Genomic DNA, 13,739 nt, shown 5'->3' on the forward strand with positions numbered 1-13,739 from the left:
TGTGGTACTGCTGAACAATATTGAAAGTACCATGGACTTCCAGAAGAATGAACAAATCTGTCTTGGATGAAGTACAGCCAAAATGTTCCTTAGAAGGCAAGATGGCGAGAGACTTCATCTTACATACTTTGGACATGTTATAGGAGGACATCATATATATGTGTCAGAGCTGACTCAATGGTACCTAACAACAACTCCTTCCTAACGGTCTCTGATGTTTGCTGTCCTAGGAGTTTCTATTTCCTGCTTAAATGAAAAAGAATAGAAACCCAAAAATATCATTAATGAGGAACTAGAATTATCGTAGTTTGTCTCTTTCAAATATAAACAATGATTAAATGATAATTCAAAGAACTCATTAATTATCATTGGCACAGAGTCCTGGTGTGGTGCTATAGGATAAACATTGGCTTACATGGTTGGCTTGAACCATAAGGTTGGAGGTTCAAATCCACCAGCCACTCCTTGGAAACCCTACACAGGATTGCTTTAAGTTGGAACCGACTTGATGGCACTTAACAACAACTATTGACCCAGTAACCGTAACAACGGGCTCAAGCAGAGCCATGGTGAGGGTGGTGACGTACTGGTCCGTATTTCATTGTGTTGGATATACCACCACCGCAAGTCAGACCAACTCAATGGCGGATCACAACAGCAACAAGTATAGAACTCCTTAACCTTTTCCCTCCCTGCTTTCTAGTTCTCCACTGCACCTGTTTGATGATGGTGGTGGTTATGTGCTATGGAGTCGGTTTCGACTCATAGTGACCCTGTATAGGGTTTCCAAGGCTGCAAATCTTTATGGGAGCAGAAAGCCTCATCTTTCTCTGGTGGAACCACTGGTAGTTTCAAACTGCTGACCTTGAAATTAGCAGCCCAACTTGTAATCACTTCACATAGTTCACTTATTTATCTTGTTTATTGTCCACATCTCTCCATTAGAATGGAAGTTCCAAGGGGGCAGAGATTTTTGTCCTCTTTACACACTAATGTATTCCCAGCAACTAGAGCCGAGCCTGGCAATAGCTTGATAACAACATTTGCTAAATGAACGACTGAGTGGCGTACAGATGACAAAGACGGATGGCAGGAACTTACAACTCTCTTCCTCCCCTAAAACAGAGCCTTGAGTTTGGATTTCTAGCTTAAATCAAACTATAAACACATTGCTATCAAGTCAATTCCACTCATCGCCACCCCGTGTGGTAGGGTATGACTGCCCCACGGGGTTTCCAAGACTTACATCTTTACAGAAACAGAGCACCAGGTCTTTACTCCTGTGGAATGGCTGTTGGGTTCAAACTGCCGACCTTCTCTATTAGCAACCAAGCACTTTAACTATTGTGCCACTAGGGTTTCTGAAACTGTACATCTTTCTTCTGAGAAGAGGCTGATGGGTTTGAACTGCCAACCTTACGGTCAGCAGTCCAGTTCTTATCCTACAGCGCCACCAGGGCTCCTAAACTGTGAGAAAATAAGTTTCTATTAGTTAAAAAGGAGCACTGTTGGTATAGTAGGTTGGGCTGATAACCTCACAGTCAGCAGTTCAAACCCATCAGCTGCTCCACATTAGAAAGAAGAGGCGATCTGCACCTGGAAAGATTTACAGCCTCGGAGCAATTCTGCTGGACAGCAGTGGGTTTTGCTTTTGTTTGTTAGGTTGTCCGCTTGCGGTATTTCTGTTACAGGAGCACTGGAGAACGGACACCACCTCCTTTCCGTTTTATGTTGCTGGCTGTGTGGAGCCGCTGGCCTCAAAAGACGGGGTTCTCGGGAGTCTGCAGGGGTCGGAACAGCTGGGACTCACCCCTGGCCCACTCCAGGGGACTGGCACATAGCTGGAACCCACCTGAGCCATGGCAGGGCAGGAACTGGTCCAGGAAAGCCGGTTTTTTCTTCCGTCGTTTGCTCTCTATGCAGTGGGGGTCTGAGGAAAGGCAGAGATAAGGATCCCTTAACCCTGACAACCCTCCCTCCCAGCCTGGGGAGATGCAGGGGGAGGGGTCAGTCATCCCCTCCAGGCACCAGCAAGTGGGTGTGGAAAGGGGCAAAGAGGACGCACCAGAGCTGTTCAGCTCGCCCAGAACATCGGGCATTCCTCGTTTCCGCTTCTTGTCCACGCCGTAGCTGTCTGTGCCAGAGACACAAAGAAGGATCCATCAATATTAATACAACTGTCCTCACTTACCGACTGTCTTGTTATCAGATGTTTTGTATTTACAACAGTAAAGTATCTACTGCCTACTTTACACAATAACAACGTACATCTGGCAGTAACATGTGAGGACAGAGTAACACTGCCTATGATGGTTAGGGTTAGGTGTCAGCTTGGCTGGGTCATGATTCTCAAAGGAATGGTGGTTATGGAATGATGTAATTTGGCAATTGTGGAATGATGTAATCATCCTCCATTTACACATAATGCTCATTTTCACATAATGAGTTGAATTTTGGGACGCTAATCACTTGAGGAGTTGTTGTTGTTGTTAAGTGCCTTCGAGTAGGTTCCGACCCATAGCGACCCTGTATAGGGTTTCCAAGAAACAGGTGGTGAGCTTGAACCACCGACCTTGCAGTTCAAACGGCTTTGCAGTCTGGCACATTAACCCACAGCGCCCTACCAGGACTCATATGAGGAGTGGGTGTAATTAATTATAAAGTCCATTTAGGAAATGGTTGCGTTATTTCAGTTCTTAGCTAACCAATGCGAGTAGATGTCCACATCTATCAGAATAAAACCCGAATTTGCTTCCAGTTCCAGTTGTTGGGAGGAGCATGATGGTTCCATACACTGAGCCACAACTCACGCCATGGCAGAAAGATGAGACTTTCTGCTGCCTCAGAAACCCTATAGGGTCGCTATGAGTCGGAAGTAACTCAACAGTACTTAACAACAACAGTTGAGTCAACTGCAACTCATGATGACCCCGAATGTGCAGAGTAAGTATTACTGCTCCAAAGGGTATTCAAGGCTGTGACCTTTGGGAAGCAGATTGCCAGGTCTGTCTTCCAAGGCGCCCCTGGCCAACCTTGCAGCTATTAGTTGAGCACTTCAACCCTTTGCACCCCCCAGGGACTCCTTATAGGACCTATGAAACCCTAAAGAGCTCATGAGCCACTCTCCTCACCTCCCTGACTTAATTTTCTCCATATCTTTGTTCTCTTGATCCTGCTACATTGGTCTTTATAGTTCCTGGAACACCCCAGGCACAACCCTGCCTCAGGTCCTTTGCACTTGCTGCTTCCACTGCTTAAAACATATTCCCCCAACTACTACCACTTACCTGGAGAACCCCTTTGGTTATGCTCCCAGCCTCAGCTGCCCCCTCCTCCAGGAAGCCCTCCCTGGTCCCTCTGGCTAGGTCAGGTGCATCCTCTGGGCTCTCCTAGACCCTTGAGTTCTTCCATGCCAGTCCTACCCACCTGGTTGTCATTGTACAGAAACGGGAACTCCGTGCAGGCAGAGCTAGGGCTGTCTCTGTCACTGCTGAGGGGATAAATGATTGAAAGCTTCCAAAATACCATGAGATAGGCATAAGATTATTAAGATTTCATTGTGCCCGAAGTTCAAATTCTCATGGAACCCAGACTTTCTGGATCCATAGAAACTGGATGAAACCCTGAAACGATTGCCCTGAGATCATCTTTAAGCCTTATACCAAAAACATCTCCAGGAGATGGAGCGGCTAGGGACTTTAGAGCCAGAGAGGGAGAGGGGCTGTATGCTGATGACTGTGGGGCAGGCTTGCAGGGTGTACCCTTTGGTTGGTTGATGATGCATGGAGAGGATTGTAACCATGGCAATGAAACGATATATACGATAGGGTGAATGTAAAACTAATGTTCTCCCATGTAAACTATCACATAATTCACAATAAAACATTAAAAAAAAAAAAAATATATATATATATATATATCTGGAAGCCTTCTTTACACCAAGCAGTAAGTAGTTCAGCTTAACTAGTGAAGACTCTATGGCTTGGGCATTAAGCTCTTTTGAGCTCTAGCTCTATGAGATCACACTGACTACAGCTGAAAAGATTAGACAGGCAGCTCAGGGAGCAGTGAGCTTATGTGAACAAAGGGATGAAATCCTCAACGCAGGAGGCTGCATGACTCGGAAGATCATCAGTGTCACTGAACTCGATGTGTAGAAACTGTTGGATGTTTTGCTGTATATATTCTATTCAACAAGAATAAAATTAAGAAGAAAGAAGAGGGAAAAAAAGAGTAATCTGATACAATTTGATGAACTTGACCTACACCTATGGATGCAGTAGCTCAGAAGAGGGAACAAATCTTTACAGCGAGGATCATTTCCACCCCCTCCATACACAGAATAGACAGGGATGGGCAACTTGGACATTGGCTACCCAAATTGGGGGGGCTACAAAGGCAAGAAGTGACTGGCTTACAAGCTTTCAAGAAGGAACCTAGATGCAGAGGGCGTGGAGGAAGGTAGAGTCTGTCTAGGCGGGGCTGATGAAATGAAATGCAGATAGGTCACTTATGATACAATAGTGAATAATTGTTATCAGGACTGATAGTGAGGGTTGGAAATGTAAAGGTAGATGTTTTGTAGCAAAAGGAGGGGAGTGATTAACTTTGCAGTCTAGGATCGGAGGTCCCTGGGGCCATCAAGGGAGAAGAGCGGAGAGCGGCACCCTACCCAGAGAAGCAGTGATGCCGAGATGGAGGCAGAGACAATGACGCGAAGAGATGGAGCAGCTGGGTAAGACTTTAGATCCAGAGAGGGAGAGTGACTGTGTGCTGAAGACTGGGGGGCAGACCTGTAGTGTATACCCTTTGGTTGGTTGATGATGCATGGAGGGGATTAGAACCATGGAAATGAAATGGTATACATACGATAGGATGAATGTAAAGCTAATGTTCTCCCATGTAAACTATCACTTAATTCACAATAAAACATTAAAAAAAAAAAAAAAAAACTTCAAATGTTTTAAAGGCGTCTTAGAAATAAAAAAAAAAAAAAAAGAATAAAATTAAACAAGTTATTTTTTTAAATAAAAATAAAAGAGCCCCTAACAACAGCACTACAGACCCTAAAGTTCCTGGGTGGCACAAATAGTTAAGCATTTCATTTCTAAAAAAGGTTGGTAAGTTGGGGGTTTGAAGCCACCCAGAGCCCCTTGGAAGAAAGGTCTGGTGATCTATGGGTATCGGGTAGCTCTATTTGTAACATAGGGGTCACTATGAGTGGGAATTGACTGTCATCTGGCACCAAGCCTATGTTCTGCTTCTGCCTCTGGCTACCACAAGTCAAGGCAAAGGCCAGGGTCTGGAGGTGGGGATGGGGTGGGGTAGCAGGCACCCTGGGTTGTCATGGTTACCGTGGTCCCGAGGCAGGTAGGTGAAGGGCAGTGGCTCGCTGCAGACACCATCAGTGAGTCGCTGCAGGAAGACGTTGACAGTCACAGGCTCAGCAATCTCTAGGTCCTCGTAGGGTGGCGTCTTGAACACAATGGCTATCTGGCGGTGCACGTCGGCCTGGGAGAAGTCGGCTCGGCCTTCCCAGGAGGCTGTGCTGAATACCACCGATATGTCCTCTGACAGGAAGATGGCATTGTCAGCTGGGCATCCGACCCACTCAGCCTCCCCCAGAATTAACAGCAATATTCCTAAGAATAAAACTGGCATTCTGGATGGTGTAAGTGGTTAACATACTTGGCCACTAACTGAAACATTGGGGGCTGAAAACCTATGCATTACAGTAATATTCTAAGATAATCTTTAAACCAAAAACATCCCTGAAGTCTTCTTAAAACCAAACAATAAATAAGTTTCCCTTAAGAATGTCTGCCTTGAGCATTGTATTCTTTTCAAATTGTATCTCTAGAGGATGGAATTGACAAGGACAACTTAAAAGATGAAAATAAGAACCTTAGGGGACAGGGCGCTTCTGCGAAAAGTAGAGGGAGAATGGTTGTACAGCCCCAAGGAAGTAATCCCGGTTAGTGTAGAAATGGCTTGAACTGATGCGTGTTTTCCGCTGTGTATAATCTCAGCAACAACCAAATGAAATAAAATACAGGGAGGGGTACAGAGTTAAAGTGAACAGAGGTCAATAGTGTTCACTGATGGTGCATGGAGGGAATTGCAGTCATTGTGATGAAACAAAATATATGGTTTGTTAAACGTGGGATGGATGATCATCTGCTCTGTAAACCTTCACTCAAGGTAAAAAATGAAATAAATCATTAAGTACAGAAATTAAAGAAACAGGAAATCCATGAAGCACCACCATTCTACTCTGACACACATGGGATGACCAAGGGTCAGAATCAACTCAACAGCAAGCGTTGTTTTGTTTTGTTTTTTTAAAGAGCTTTTTGTAAGTCCCTCCTGTGTGCCCATCACTATGTGTTTTATGTATTTTTTAAATGCATTGTCTCATTGAATCCTCATTTAACATACTTAATAGGAGCGCTCATGGCCTGGTGGTTAAGTGCTCGGCTGACCACTGAAAGGTCAGAGGTTCAAACCCACCAACTGCTCCATTAGAGAAAGACGAGGCTGTCTGCTTCTGTAAAGACTGCGGCTCAGGAACCTAGGAGGGCAATTCACCTCTGTCCTGAGAGGTTGCTATGACTCAGAATCCACGTGGAGGCAGTAGGTTTGGTGTTGGGCTGGAAGAGGCTGATGGAATTAGTGTCCCCAGGCCACCCTCAGGTTTGGAGATTCATCCCAGGACTCGGCGTACAATCCTACTCATGGCTACAACTTGTTATAGTAGAAGGATCCACAATGCAGCCAGAAGAGGGAAAAGGCACAAGGGATGTAATCCAGAGGAGACCAGGCACAAGCTTCCAGGAGCTTCTACTGCAGTCACACAAGGTTTGCTTAGTCCCCCAGCAACAAGATTTCACCACATGTGTAAAGTGCTATCCACCCAGAAGCTCACTTGAGACTTAGCACCCTGGGTTTTTACTGGGGGCTGGGCACGCAGGCACCCCCACCTGGCATGCAGGAGTCCTTGGGTCATGCCAATGGTTAGTGTACTCAGCTGCTAATACAAAGGATGGAGGTTCAAGTCCATCCAGAGGCACCTCAGAAGGAAGGCCTGGGCATCCTTTAAACTTTGTAACTGAAACCAAACTGGGAGATAAATAACAAGTTGGCTCATAAAAAGCACTACACTCCTTTAAAAAAATCATCTGTCGTGGTTAAGCGCCGTCGAGTCGGTTCCGACTCATAGCAACCCTGCGTAGGGTTTCTGAGCAGTGGCTGCTGAGCTTGAACCACTGACCTTGCAGTTCAAACAAACTTTGCAGTCCAGTGCATTAACCCACAGCGTCACACCAGAGCAGATGGATAATACCAACACCTACTACACGGGGTTCAGGACTCCTGGTATGGCGTTATAAGATCAGCACTGGGCTGCTAATCACAGGTCAGTGTTTCAAACCCACCAGCCACTCCTCAGAAATCCTAAACAAGGTCACTATGAGACAGAACCGATTGGACAACACTTAACAACAACAAAAGAGCTGGAGCATGGTGTGGTGTTGTAAGACAAGCACTGGATTGTTAACAAGGTCAGTGGTTTAAACCCACCAGCTGCTCCTTGGAAACCCTTACAGGGTCCCTATGAGTCGGAACCGACTTGACAGCACTTAACAACACAAATGCAATGACACAACCTCACTTGCTGCTAATAAGGAAGATTTGAAGCACCAAGTGAAGAAGATCAAAGACCATAGCCTTCATTATGGCTTATAACTGAACACAAAGGAAGTGAAAATTCTCACAACTGGTCTAATAAACATCATGAGAAATGGAGAAAATTTTGAGTAATATGTATGCAGATCTAGTCACATAATCACACAAATGTCTTTCTTTACTCATATGTGTATCCAGATCTAGTCACATAATCACACAAATGTCTTTCTCTACCCATATATGTATCCAGATCTAGACACACAGCCACACAAGTCCTTCTGCTTGTGAAGTCCCCCAGTGAGACGGATTGTCACAGCGGCAGTAACAATGGGCTCAAGCACGGTAACAGCTGTGAGGACGGCGCATGACCAGGCAGATGTGTTCTGTTGGGCATACAATCGCTATGAGTCAGAACTGACTCGATGGCACCTAACAACAACAACATTACTGTGTATGGAAAGACTGAGTACATGAAAGCATTTACTGAAATTTGTCTCTTTTTCTTGTCTGCTTCTTAGTGTCTTTATTTATCACAGCCCATTTTAGAGGTGAGGAAAATAAAGGCTTAGAGCAATGAAGTCACCTGTCTATGATCAGCCAAGCAATGAACGGTGGGAGAGAACCCACACTGTCCTCTAATCATTCACCCACACCTGAAACAATTTCCCAGCCTCAGCCCCAGCACTCTGGCCCTGACTCACCTGCTCTACCATTTCAGCTCCAATGTCTCCTCCTCTGAGACATCCTCCCTGAAGCCCCAGTCTAGTCTAGCCTTCCTGCAGTTCAATCTCAGAGCTTTATCTTCTCTTCCCTCTCACTGCTCACTCACATTCATGATTTCCCTCTCTTCTCTTCCCTCTCACAGGACTAAAGGGCTCTGTCGTCAGCACCACCCAGCAGAGAGCCTGACCGAACGAAGCCTGCTTTTTCATTCAGTCAGTTTTGAAGTGTGAGGAGTGTACGTTTGTGTGGGCACATAGGCTCCACTGAGTCTCGTACAGCAGTGAGTGGTCAGAGGCCGTCAGTGAATGAACCAATCAGCTGCATCTACCTGACTCCAAAGCCAGAATTCTGCACCATCCATTCCGCCTCCCCAGTTAATCAGCTGCCTCCTCATTCTCTGCTTACAGTTGATTTGTGTCCCTCAAAAAGATATGTTCAATTGGCTACACAAAATGCGGGGCTACAAAGGCAAGAAGTGATTGGCTTACAAGTTTTCATGAGGGAGCCTAGATCCAGAGGGCTCAGAGGAAGGTAGAATCTCCACTGAGTAGTATCCAATCTGTCTGGGCGGGGCTAATGAAAGGAGATGGGGATATGTCTCTTGTGATACAATGGTGAATAATTGTTATCAGGACTGACTGTGAGGGTTGGAAATGTAAAGGTAGAAGTTTTGTAGCAAAAGGAGTGGAGTGATTGACTTTGCAGTCCAGGAGTGGAGGTCCCTGGGACCATCAAGGGAGAAGAGTGGAGTGTGGGACCCTACCCAGAGAGAAACAGGGATGCCAGAGATGGAGGCAGAGACAATGACTTGGAGAGATGAAGTGGCTGGGAACTCTAGACCCAGAGAGGGAGAGGGGCTATGTGCTGACAATGGGGGTCAGAGGGGTGGGCAGAGTTTCAGAGTATACCCTTTGGTTGGTTGATGATGCATGGAGGGAATTGTAACCATGGCAATGAAACGATATTCGATAGGATGAACCTAAAACTAATGTTCTCCCATGTAAACTATCACCTAATTCACAATAAAACATTAAATAAAAAAAAGAAAAGTTCAAGCGGAACAACTTGGTCAACTGACTTTATAAAGTTATATTCTACATCCTACTTTGGTGAGTAGTATCTAGAATTTTACAACCTTGCAAGTGGCCATCAAAGATACAACTATTGGTCTCAACTCACTTGGAGCCAAAGAGAAATAAGGAAGCCGAAAGATTTAGAAGAAGCTAGTCTACAGGACTAGTAGTCTACATTAGGAATGGATAGCCTTTCTTCTGCCCAAATGTATAACATCATTCAGGGGCCATACAAAACCATCAACTTAAAAAATTAGCCTAAAAAAACCCAGAGGGAATGGAAGCAAATGCTGTTGAATGGTGCATGGAGGGGACTGTAATCATTGCAATGAAACAAAAGACGATAGGATTGATGTAGAGCTGATGTTCTCCCATGTAAACTATCCCAATAAAAACTTTAAAAGAGAGAGAGAGAGAGAGAGAGAGGAATATGTGGGAAAATATTTTGCCAGATTTATTGTTTTCCTTAAAAATACATAATTGATTCTAAAAAAAAAAAAAATTAGCCTACTATATTTGGTGAAGCATTTAATTAACTTACCCCTAATGGGATGGCTCAAACTGCAATGAGGTTGCTTTGGCAGGGCCAGACCCAATGATTTTGTGGGCCATCTAAGGCCCGTAGGCTATACATTCCCCACTCCTGGTCTACACGAACCACAGTCTCATCTATAATGAGACCAGAAGAACTAGACGGTGTCCAACTACCATTAATGACTATTTTATAATCAGGACTATACATGAGAACAACAAAGAAGAAAAAAAAATATATATACCTGGCTGAAACTACCTTAAGACCATTGCTCTCAGGTACTCTTCAAACCTTGAAGCAACCAATCTAATTAGCCCTTGAGGTAATCTTGTAGTTAAATAACAAATCAGCTGCAAAAATAATGAGTGTCACCTGTAACTACTGTTGACGCTAGGTGCCACCTAGTCGATACCAACTCATAGTGACGTTCTGTACTACAGAACAAAACACTGTCAAGTCCTGCTCCAACCTCGCAATCGGTGCTATATGTCAGTCAATGCATCTCACTGGGAGTCTTCCTCTTTGTGGACCCTCCACTTTCCCAAGCATGATGTCCTTCTCCAGAGACTCGTCCCTCCTGATAATATATCCAAAGTACAAAAGACAAAGTCTGGCCATCCGGACTTCTAAGAAACATTCTGGCTGTACTTCTTTCAACACGTAGATTTTTTTAGTACTACACTCAGTTAAAAACTCACCAAAATTGTCAAAAATGACTTTAAAACAAAGATAAGAATGTAAGGAAGCAGGGAACTAGACTAATGGAAATGGAAGAACCACAGGAGAATTATGAACACATTATAAAGAATGTAACCATAGCACCAACCCAAGTAAAGAATTTCCAAAAACGAAATAAAGCTATAGACTGAAAACAAGGAATTGGAGACATCAATCTATAAATGACGACAATGTCAGAACAAAAAAAGGAATACATGATATAGTTACAGAACTTCCCTGTGGAGAAAGTTAAGATGACATTAAGCTAGAACACGTAAGATAAAGTAAATTTCAGATTAACCACAAAGAAGCTCAATAAACCGTCTCACCAAAATACAAAAGAAGAAAATCACAGAGACTCAGTAAACACAAAATCAACCAGGAAGGAAATGAAAAGAAAATTCATTTAGAAAAAGAAAAAAATTCAGCATAGAAAAGTATATGGAACAAAGAAACCATCAGCAAGTACCACACACACATTCATACACACAAAAGCACAAAATGACAGCAGTGTGTTCATACCAATCAATAAAGACCATGAATGTAAATGGAATAAAACCACCAGTCAAAAAGCAGAGAATGGCAGAGCGTATCAGAAAATATGACCCATCAAGATGCTGCCTACACGAGACACATATGAGACACGAAGATAAAAATAAGCTGAAAATCAAAGAATGAAAACGAAATTCACATATCAAATAAACGCCATTGCTGTTAGTAAGTGACAGGGAGTTGGTTCCAACTCATAGCTACTTGTATAGGGTTTTCAAGGAGTTGGTGGGTTTGCACCGATGACTTTGTGGTTAGCAGTCCAGTGCTAATCCCACTGTGCCACACCAGGACTCCACATTTCAAGTAAACGGTAACCAAAAAGGAGCAGGCGTGGCAATATTAGTCCCTGATAATATAGAATCAAGGCAAAAACCAGCATAAGAAACAAGGAAGGATATTATATCGTCATCAAAGGATCAGTTCAACAAGAGGACATGACTGTAATCAATATCTACACACCCAACGGAAGAGCTCCAAAATACAGACAACAAATTTAAAACCAGAAATCAGGAACAAGAGAAAAAAAAAAAAAATGCATGCAAACTGAATAATGCCTTAGTTAAAAACCACTGCGTAATAGAATATGAAAAAAAAAAATTCCTAAATTCAAGCGAGAATTCAAACAACATACCCAAATCTTTGGGACAGTGCAAAAACATTGCTCAAAGGTCTAATTTTAGCAGTAACTGCACACATCAAAAAGGAAGAAAGAGCCCAAAATCAACAACTTAACCCACAGCTCCAACAAAAATAGAAAAAGGAGCAGTAAAAAACACCCACAATTACTAGAGGAAAGCAAATAAAGATCAGAGCAGAAAGAAATGAAACAGAAAAATGAAAAATCAGACTCAAGCCCTTATTAGCTCTCTGAGAAAACCATGGCAGTTGGCAAGAACAAGCGCTTTTCCAATAGTGGCAAAAAAGGAGCCAAGAAGAAAGTAGTTAATCCATTTTCTCAGAAAGATTGGTATGATGTGAAGGTACCAGCTGCATTCAAATAGGAGAAATATCTGGAAAACACTAGTCACAAGGACTCAAGGAACCCAAATTGTATCTGACAGCCTCAGGGGTGGTGTTTTTGAAGCAAGCCTTGTTGCATTTAGAAATTACAAGCTAATGACTGAGGATGTTCAGGGCAAAATCTGCCTGACCAACTTCCACGGTATGGATCTTACCCATGACACACACAATGTGCTCCATGGTCCAAAAATGGCAGAGCGTGATTGAAGCGCATGCTGATGTCAAGACTACCGATGGTTATTTGCTTCGTCTTTTCTGTGTTGGTGTTTACTTAAAAAACGCAACCACCAGATTCGGAAGAAGTCTGCTCAGCATCAACAGGTCCGTCAAATTGGGAAGAAAATGATGGAAATCATGACCTGAGAGGTGCAGACAAATGACGTGAAAGACGTGGTCACTAAGCTGATTCCAGACAGCGCTGGGAAGGACAGAGAGAAGGTGTGCCAGTCTATTTACCGTCTCTGCGATGTGTTCCTTAGGAAAGTAAAAATGTTGAAGAAGCCTAAGTTTGAGTTGGGAAAACTCACAGAGCTTCAATGGGAAGGTAGCACTTCTGGGAAAGTTACTGGAGACGAGACAGGTGCTAAAATGGAACGAGCTGATGGCTAGGAGCCACCAGTTCAAAAATCTGTTGAAAACGCAGACTTTTAATGATGACAAAAGAACTTATTTGTGGGGGGAATAAAATCAGTAAGACTAGAAGTTGGTTCATTATAAAGGATTAATAAAATTGGCAAGCCACTGTCCAAATTAACAAAGGGGGAAGAGGGAGAGAAGATGCAAACTACAGAACTAAGGAATGAAATGGGTGAGAGTACAATTGTTGTTGTTGTGAAGTGCCGTCAAGTCAGTTCCAACCCATAGTGACCCTGCATAGGGTTTCCAAGGAACGACTGGTGAGCTTGAACAGCCGACCTCGCAGTTCAAATGGCTTTGCAGTCTGGTGCATTAACCCACAGAGTCACACCAGGACTCATAGAACCAACAAAAATGAAAAGTGTAATAACAAAATGGCATGAAAAACTGTACTCCGTCAAATTGAAAAGCCTAGAAGAAATGAACACATTTCTAGAAACATACTTCCTATTTAAACGAACAGAGACTGAGATAGAAAGGTTGAGCAGATTCATAGCGAAAGAAGACCTTGAGGGCACACAACAACCACCTTTTCTGGTTCTTATTCTCCAGCAGAAAGCCTTCACTCTTTCTCTATTGACTTGGGCATCAGGCGTTAGGTCCTAATTTATGGCAGAAAGAGTCTATCAAACATTACCTAAAACTCACAAACAGCAGAAGAGAAACTAGATAACTGGGACTTCTAAAAATGAAACATTAAAAGGGCAAGAGGAAGGAACAAACAAGATGGCGGATTGGGTGGACATATAGCAGAGAGCTCCACCAACAACAACACAGAATACCTGACCAAGCAGGCTCAGGGG

General features: G+C 43.5%; 1 protein-coding gene and 1 pseudogene across 1 annotated transcript in view; one reads left to right on the forward strand and one right to left on the reverse strand.

The window, feature by feature from the left end:
- RELB (v-rel avian reticuloendotheliosis viral oncogene homolog B) overlaps positions 1-13,739 on the reverse strand; it is a 59,479-nt gene that overhangs the window by 1,786 nt on the left and 43,954 nt on the right. The window contains exons 9-11 of the mRNA XM_006871349.1: positions 5,355-5,570; positions 2,066-2,134; positions 1,853-1,930 (exon numbers count right to left, since the gene is read on the reverse strand). Of these exons, the coding sequence (XP_006871411.1) occupies positions 1,853-1,930; positions 2,066-2,134; positions 5,355-5,570 (363 nt within the window). The remainder of the gene's footprint in view (positions 1-1,852; positions 1,931-2,065; positions 2,135-5,354; positions 5,571-13,739) is intronic.
- On the forward strand, positions 12,159-12,951 carry LOC102823885 (annotated as a pseudogene).

The sequence above is a fragment of the Chrysochloris asiatica genome, unplaced genomic scaffold (assembly GCF_000296735.1).
Source record: "Chrysochloris asiatica unplaced genomic scaffold, ChrAsi1.0 scaffold00168, whole genome shotgun sequence".
In the NCBI taxonomy this organism is placed as follows: domain Eukaryota; kingdom Metazoa; phylum Chordata; class Mammalia; order Afrosoricida; family Chrysochloridae; genus Chrysochloris; species Chrysochloris asiatica.